This window comes from Haliotis rubra, unplaced genomic scaffold (assembly GCF_003918875.1).
Source record: "Haliotis rubra isolate DU_JTF1 unplaced genomic scaffold, ASM391887v1 Scf168, whole genome shotgun sequence".
In the NCBI taxonomy this organism is placed as follows: Eukaryota; Metazoa; Mollusca; class Gastropoda; order Lepetellida; family Haliotidae; genus Haliotis; species Haliotis rubra.
This window is the reverse complement of record NW_025765647.1, coordinates 553,287-561,742: the sequence shown is the minus strand read 5'-3', so window position 1 is coordinate 561,742 and position 8,456 is coordinate 553,287. Positions and strand designations below refer to the sequence as shown.

The 8,456-nt window shown below is 41.5% G+C and overlaps 1 protein-coding gene across 3 annotated transcripts in view; it reads right to left on the bottom strand.

Moving 5' to 3' along the window:
* Positions 1–2,853: 2,853 nt before the first annotated feature.
* The window catches only part of LOC124272269, a 52,955-nt gene continuing 47,352 nt past the window's right edge, over positions 2,854–8,456 (bottom strand). For all 3 annotated transcript variants that reach the window (XM_046707436.1, XM_046707434.1, XM_046707435.1), the window contains exons 5-8: positions 7,755–7,984; positions 7,277–7,342; positions 5,882–6,118; positions 2,854–4,135 (exon numbers count right to left, since the gene is read on the bottom strand). In XM_046707436.1, the coding sequence (XP_046563392.1) occupies positions 3,750–4,135; positions 5,882–6,118; positions 7,277–7,342; positions 7,755–7,984 (919 nt within the window). In that variant the 3' untranslated portion in view covers positions 2,854–3,749. The remainder of the gene's footprint in view (positions 4,136–5,881; positions 6,119–7,276; positions 7,343–7,754; positions 7,985–8,456) is intronic.

Genomic DNA, 8,456 nt, shown 5'->3' with positions numbered 1-8,456 from the left:
TTACGGAATATAAAATTGCCCTTCGCGCAAGCTATCAACTGATGTTAAATTCTTTTCATGCATGCATGCAGGTTTATGCATGAATGCATTACGAATCATTCCCGTGAGGTTTTCGTGTTGTAATGTGTCCCCAGTAGCCTGTGCTTGTTTGAGATAGCTCCTTTTGAAACTCTCAATGACAGTACAGCTCTGGCTAAATAAGTAAAGGTAAGTCGATTTTCTTAGACCGTGGTGTGTGCTTAGTTCATATCGTTCTTCACCCTCCATAGTGGTAGTGATTATCACTATATTTGACCTGTTACCATTTGACGCCTAAAACGGATCGAAATCGGGTTCGATCCATTGAGAGAATTAATTGATTTGTGGTGGCAGTCGATGACGGATTGGACGTGTTTCATTCCTTCAACCACTGGGTTCCGTCCAGATTCGATCAAAGGCCACCGTCACATAGCTAGAATATTGCTCATTGTATCAACCACTGGGTTCCGTCCAGACTCCATCACAGTCCACCGTCACATAGCTAGAATATTGCTCATTGTATCAACCACTTGGTTCCGTCCAGACTCGATCAAAGGCCACCGTCACATAGCTAGAATATTGCTCATTGTATCAACCACTGGGTTCCGTCCAGACTCCATCACAGTCCACCGTCACATAGCTAGAATATTGCTCATTGTATCAACCACTGGGTTCCGTCCTGGCTCGATCACAGGCCACCGTCACATAGCTAGAATATTGCTCATTGTATCAACCACTGGGTTCCGTCCTGACTCGATCATAGGCCACCGACATATATCTAGAATATTGCTCATTGTAACAACCACTGGCTTCAGTCCACACTCGATCACAGTCCACCGTCACATAGCTAGAATATTGCTCATTGTATCAACCACTGGGTTCCGCCCTGACTCGATCATAGGCCACCGACATATATCTAGAATATTGCTCATTGTAACAACCACTGGCTTCAGTCCACACTCGATCACAGTCCACCGTCACATAGCTAGAATATTGCTCATTGTATCAACCCCTGGGTTCCGTCCAGACTCGATCACAAGCCACAGTCACATAGCTTGAATATTGCTGATAACGCCGTAACCGGTCTTCTTGACAGCGAAAGAACATATAAAACATGGCGTCCATCCCACAGACGGTGCAATGAGATTACACGCACATGCATTCTGGTCGCATTTTCTTTTCATTAATAATGTCAGAGAGAAAAAATGACATTGACATGACGAAACACATTCTGTATATATGTGATTTTTTTATTGTACTCCCAGAATTTAAAAATATGTTTTGATAATTCAGTATGGCATTTCTAGTCTTGAACATACTGCTTGGATATAATTACCAAGTAAATCAGTCTGAAATTGGAATAATTCTAAATATATTACAGTACATATTTTGTGATGCCAAAGAGTGTTTTGATACTTTAGTTTTATTTCAGACCACGCCATACTATATCGTCATAATAGCAATAACAAAGTTAATACAATACCAGATCGTTCGTGCTGAAGATAACGATAAAACAGCAAATAGCTAACAATCAGCCGATGTCAACAACACAGTAACATTCGTTATATAATACACACAGCTTATGTACATGCATCAAGCAATAGACTACCTGCAAAATGGTCAATCATATTCAGTTGTTCCTCTGTTTGACCATTTTGCATTAACACCTGGTATCATCATTGATTTTCATTGCTCCATTCATAAAATGTTGTCTTGGAATCTTTTCGGCGAATAATGGAGATAGGTTTTTCTCTTACTATTTAGCAGCTATATATAGTGAACATGTTTGAATATATGACATTCAGAACATGAAAAGCAATGGATCCAATGAAGCAATAAATCTGATAATCCTGATCATCAACTTGCTCACCATCCCGAAAATTTTGAACATGCTCCGACACCACACTCCGCGATATTCCCTGCGCCCTACGCCCCTCCACCCGTATATTACGTCTCCTTCGGTCACCCCACCTCCAGACCTCAAATTTCTCTCTGTACCCGATAAATAACTCTACACATAGGCGGATCCAGAGGGGGGGTGCAGGGGTGCACACCTCCCCTTTTGTGCTGAAAGTTTGTTAAATGACCATTGAAACTCGGGTGAAAATGAAGTGTGCACCCCTCCTTTTCTCAATAGTGTGCACCCCCTTTCTCAAAAAGCTGTATCCGCCCCTGCTACACCACTCCCTCTCGGCACCCAGACGGTGAGCGAATCTGTGCATCGCAGTTCAAACTAAAGCATAAATAAAGCATACAAAAGTATTCAGTGTCACAGGAAGCAAATTAAAAAGTAAAGACCTATATGCATACCTATATGCAGAGTTAATGAAGACCTATATGCATTTGCGAAAACAATACTTGATATTCCCTTAAAGCTATGTGCACCTCGTGTCGTAGTCATCACGTTGCTGTGGCAAAATGACGTTGCCACGAGGTCACTGATCGATATATCAAACTGAATTGCTTACTTGTTTAGAGTTTTCGCAAAACTAGCATTTTTGTGGAAAAAAACCCACTTATGTCAAAATCCACACCGAGACCGTATTATTGCTGCAAGATGGAATCGAATATCGGATTAGCCTTGACACGTGGTACAACCATTTTATAAGTTGTAATAATGAATACACGTGGTCAGAGCACCCATCGGTCACTGCGGTCAGCCAATTACTACGTCGATTCTTATGACGTAGACCGTATCACTTCGCGAACACTTGGTGATTTCCATTCATATATACTCATATCAATAATGGTTGTCACTCCCTCCCCACCCCCACCCCACCCACACCTCACACCCCACCCCACCCCTCTCAAATTAAAAAAATTGAAGGGGGTGACAACCATTATTGGCATGAGTATACTTTTCACAGCTCTGTTTTCCAAATGGAATTTGTTTCTGAGGATGTTCTTTGGCAATGACGTTCTGTACTATATTGAAAGAAATTGTACGGTTGTAGCTCTAGCGGATCTCTTGGGGCTTTTCTAGGATTCAAAATACGAGCAGCAGAGCCTAGAACGGGCAAGGGAAGAAACTCTGCACATCAACATACGTCGCTTAAGATCATAGGGGTATATATTTATGATCTACTGTTTGCAGATGACATTTTGTAGCAGCAAATGTAAATGAATATATTTCGTGCATGGGTAACCTACTGGGCTAGCTTTATACCAGTTCGAATCCACAAACCACCAAACAGCGTATTTGATATTCAATGCCCGCGCAAGTGCACATACTGATTTGTTCGCAAAGCTTTAACATTACTATGTACAACCCGTAAATCCATCTTTCCGCATAATCAATTGGAAAAATGTAGGCCTTGATTGCCTTAGCTTTCTATATACACATCTCAAAACAGCAGTAACAAAATACATGGATATGCTTATCAACTATCAATGTTTATATCACATCCTGCATATAAGATAATTTAAACCCTGCACACTTCATATATATTTGTCAAAGAAATAAAACAGCAATTCCGAAAAAGGTTGAGACTGAGATCTAGAATGAGATGTTGCGTCTTCGTCAATTCCTATCTACAGTGATAACGAGTACCATTAAAATGGAAAGCAGTTTATAATAACGTCATTTTTCTTATTTTCCAACAGTTTATATTACCATCAATTAAATATATTCCAAATTCAAATCAAATTATAAAAGAATTCGAAGAAAACCAAGGAGGAAGTTGCACGCAGTCTCCACCTACATTGGTCATACAGTACATTTAGTGTGCCATTCACGCATAGCTCTGTTTTGGACCTCCTTGAAGATTAACTTGAAGAGTAGTTGGGGGAGGTAAATCCTTTCCACCACCTGTGGCGCATTGTAGATTGTACATCATAATTTTCAAATCACGTAGCATTGAGGTACAGTCCAACAGCACTAGCCCTCCAAGGGTGACCGTGATCATAGTTATGCCAAAATACCCCATGGTTTGGGAGGATGGTCGATCGTCTGCCGCACTGGTCTTCTTCCGGATGGTTGCTGAGAGATTTTTTGTGGGAACGGTCAGTTTCTCCTTTGTCTCCTCCAAGATCTCCTCCAGTTGCTCTGGCGTCGGGTTCGACGTTACATTCCCGCAGATGCATTCTTCTCCGTCTTTGCAGTCGGTGAACTTTTCAACTGCGGAAGAGAGTGAGTGAGTCAGTCGGGTTTTATGCCGCTTTTAGCTATATTCCATCAATATCACGGCGGGGGACATCAGAAATGAGCTTCACACATTGTATCCATGTGGGGAATCGAACCCGACCCATCGGCGTGACGAGCGAACGCATTAACCACTATGCTACCCCACCGCTACGAAATGTGGAAACGAGACTTTACAATTCACCTATGGAGACCTTTGTAGTCAGTATCTGCGTGCACTTCCTCCAGGGTAAACTTCATCTTATTGTCTCCGTTCATCACCACTTAGACCCTATCAAGCCTCTGGACCCGGCAAAGGTCAACTCACAGAGGAATAGGTAGATTTTGAACACATGATTTTTTCGAAAATGAGTAAATATTGAAATACTGAAATATTGAACAGAAACGTTGTTCGTGTTACGGCTTCAGTGAACTTTTGACAAATGATTCAAAGACTTTACGAAAAGACAAACGGTAATCAAAGCACAAAATCCCTTTCTGAAACGATGCCTTTCGCGATGCCCAAAATCGTGTTACGACAATCGGGAGACAATCTAACACAGTTTTACGACCGGGATACGATCACAATAATGCATGAAGCGTTTCCCATTCAAGTGTGACAGCGCTACAAGAACAGGAAGCATGGACAATGTACTTGGTACAAAAACTTCTAACCAACGTTGATTAAGGCACATACAGTAAGCCACGATGTGAATAATATGTGTCTAATACAGGAATGATTCTTTTCGAAAGAGCAGATACCATCTCTAATTTAGCATATCGGGATATGATAATGTCACCCAGAAACGTGAATATATTGACATGTTTTGCAAAATATATTTTTCTGAAACATTATTAACACCAAGTGCACAAATATACATACACAGACTTAACAACATATATGATACAACAAACAAATAGAAATATAATTTTCCCACACAATAAAATTTCAGAATGTCAGTTGAGCCATTGAGGTATGTCAGAGTAGCTTTAGAGATGCAATGTGAAGGTCATACGTTGCCATAAGCAGCACGTGTGTCACCTGTCTATCCTGACAATTCCACCTTCATCTTAAAGTGACACCCCATTAGTTTGGACATTTCTATACAAAGAGGACGCCCATACGGACCTCCATGATTTAGGGGCCGACCAATGGACAATCTTGGTGTTTTGAGAGTATTTAGAAAAAAAGATTGTCCCAGGAATTGCTTGAAACAGATTTTTTCTCAAGCATTATTCCACAAAATAGACCATTCGCAAGTTGGTCCGGGGAAAAATGTGATGTAAAAAAAGAAACGCTTCCCCTCCTCATGTCTTTGATACTATGAGTTTGAATTAGTTCGGTTGAACTGTAGCTTGAAGATGTACTAATGTCAGTTATGTTGATGTCATCGCTCTCTTTCGAGGAGTACGGCTGTGTTTTGATTTTAGAAATCTTTCCAAATGACCATGTCGCTACAATGCCACTTTACTTTAGGAGAGTCGTTTGCCTTTAGAATATAACCTTAACGGTGTACATGGGAGAGTTGTCCCCCTTAAAAATATAAGCTTTGAGGTCTACAGAGGAGGGTTGTTTCCCTTTAGAATATAACCTGATAAGTATACAGGGGGAGAGTTGTCTCCCTTTAGAATTGAAGCTTTAAGGTATACGTAGTAGTCTTAACCAGAGAGTTGTGTCCCCTTAGGACATGACCTTGAAGGTGTACTGAGGCCCAGGCTTAATCTCCCCTCCTCCGACTATACCTTCGACACAGTACTTGGTGTACAGGTTGACGTTGGAGCCGCCTTGGATGTTGATGAGGACGGGTTTGCCTTCACTGATGACGAGCGTGCAGCTGGTAGCGCCGGAGTTACTGTCGTACTGGTACAGCCAACACTCATTGTTGCTGCTTTCGTAGGTGTCACACGTCTCTTTGCATTGGTCCAGGGTCTTGTTTGAGATCAAGAGATAAGGAAGGCTTGTGGATGGGGTTGCGGTAACTGGAACAACAATAAAGGCATCTGATCATTGACTTCATCAATGTTCAATCTGTATCAGATCTTCTGATCAATACGACGTAATCAACATAATCAGTGCGACTTAATTCTGGACGAAAGTATTGACAGAGTAGGTCGAATTATGAACTGTTATGGATGTGTTGATTTCATTCGACTCGTTCTGCCATGACTTCAGAGCGTATCTAATCCAGCTAACACACAATGTTTTCGTAACGTTGTAGGAAGGTTGTAGATGGTAACGTCATGACACAACGTTGTAGGAAGGTTGTAGATTGGTAACGTCATGACACAACGTTGTGGGAACGTTGTAGATTGGTAACGCCATGACACGACGTTGTGGGAACGTTGTAGATTGGTAACGTCATGACACAACGTTGTCACAACGTTAGCATAACGCCATTTTATAAAGTTTTGTCACAACGTGATAACAACGTTGCAAATTTACTTTGAGGAAACGTTATGCTTTGGGCTCTTCACAACGTTGTAACAAAGTTTCTCATAACTTGGTGTCCCCAATTCTTTCATCACTATTCAGCTACAGCTGCTAAACCCACGGCCAAAACAGCATGCAATTTGACGAATAAACATTAAAGTGAATTTCTGCTTTGTTTCATATGTACTGTTCACAAAACTGTTTAACTATTAACGTTAAATAGACTTTGTGGCGACGTAAAAATGACGTATCACAACGTCAGGCCACAACGTTGTGACAACGTAAATGGGAGTCCTGAGAATAACGTTGTAACCACGAAATTGTTAGCTGGGAAGTTCAGAACAGGAAATCCCGACGACAAGCACCGGAGGGAGGTTCGGGGTCAGGGCCTTTTTAAGAGTTTTAAATGTATTTGAGGTAACGGTATGACAGATTGTAGTGGCGAGAGGCGAACATCTTTACCCACAAGCACGGGTATAGCCAGGACTAGGCATTAATTACAATGATTATCAACTCAAGAACCAAATCTGGACGATGGCTAAATAGCTGGGACGTCCATGTCCAACGAGGTATAATGGATTATACATGACACACACACACACACACCGGTGATGCATATTTGAATGTTATTAACGAACATACACATAATTAAAATATTTTGAATTCATAATTATAACATGTATAATATATTAAAAAATGGTACTTACCTACAGTTGGCAACGTTGATTCGTTCAACATTTTCTTCTCGTGCGTTTTGAAGTCACACTTAGTTGCTAGAGAAAAAGAAAACAAAAGAAAACCCATCAAATCCAATCAATATTGATCACCATATTAATTCAACACAAGTTAATTATTTCCATTTGTGACAGAATACTGTCTAATTTATTTGCTCCCCGTATAAAAGAGAGCGCGCATAGTTTAACGCCGTTACCATTGTTTCAGCAATATTCCAGCAATATCACAGCAGATGAAACCAGAAATGGGCTTCACACATCGTACCCATGTTTGGAATTGAGCCCGAGTCCTCGGCGTAACGAGCGTATATTTAACCACTATGCTACCCCACTCAGTCAAATAAGTATGAAGTGGAATGATCTTAGTAGGGTCAAATGACAAAGTTATAATATTTTGCTACTTTGTCATCTTGATCTGAATATTTCAAAGGTTAATGATATTTGTACTTACAAGGAAGTGAGCAGATGAAAGGCGAAGGGACATCACAAGCTTGGGGGACGTAGAAAGGTTCCTTCACATTCCACTGTACACAGTCCCAGGTGATATTGTCCTTGAATTCAGGCCGAAGGGGGAAGGCAGCCGTCATGTTCAAATCCAGGGCAGTGCCACCAAGCCATTTCCAGTCCTTATTTGGTTCTCTCTTCAGACCGATCCAGAAGTACTTGTCGTCCAAGAAGATGCTTAAATGTCAAACACAATGTAAACGTGTAAGGTAAAGTTTTGTGGGTGCTGATTGAGGGGGGAGGCAGAGATAATTCATTAGTGTTAGTCTTTCAATTTATTTGGTAGTTCCTGTGGGTCTGGTGGGTTATTTGGTAGTTCCTGTCGGTCTGGTGTGTGTGTGGTAGTTCATGTCGGTCTGGTTGGTGTGTGGTAGTTCCTGTCCTTGTGGTGGGTTATTTGGTAGTTCCTGTCGGTCTTGCGGGGGTTGTTTGGTAGTTCCTGTCGGTCTGGTGTGTGTGTGGTTGTTCATGTCGGTCTGGTGGGTGTGTGGTAGTTCCTGTCCTTGTGGTGGGGTTATTTGGTAGTTCCTGTCGGTCTTGCGGGGTTGGGCAATTCCTGTCTGTCTGGTGGGTATTGGGCAATTCCTGTCTGTCTGGTGGGTATTTGGTAGTTCCTGTCTGTCTGGTGGGTATTTTGTAGTTCCTGTCT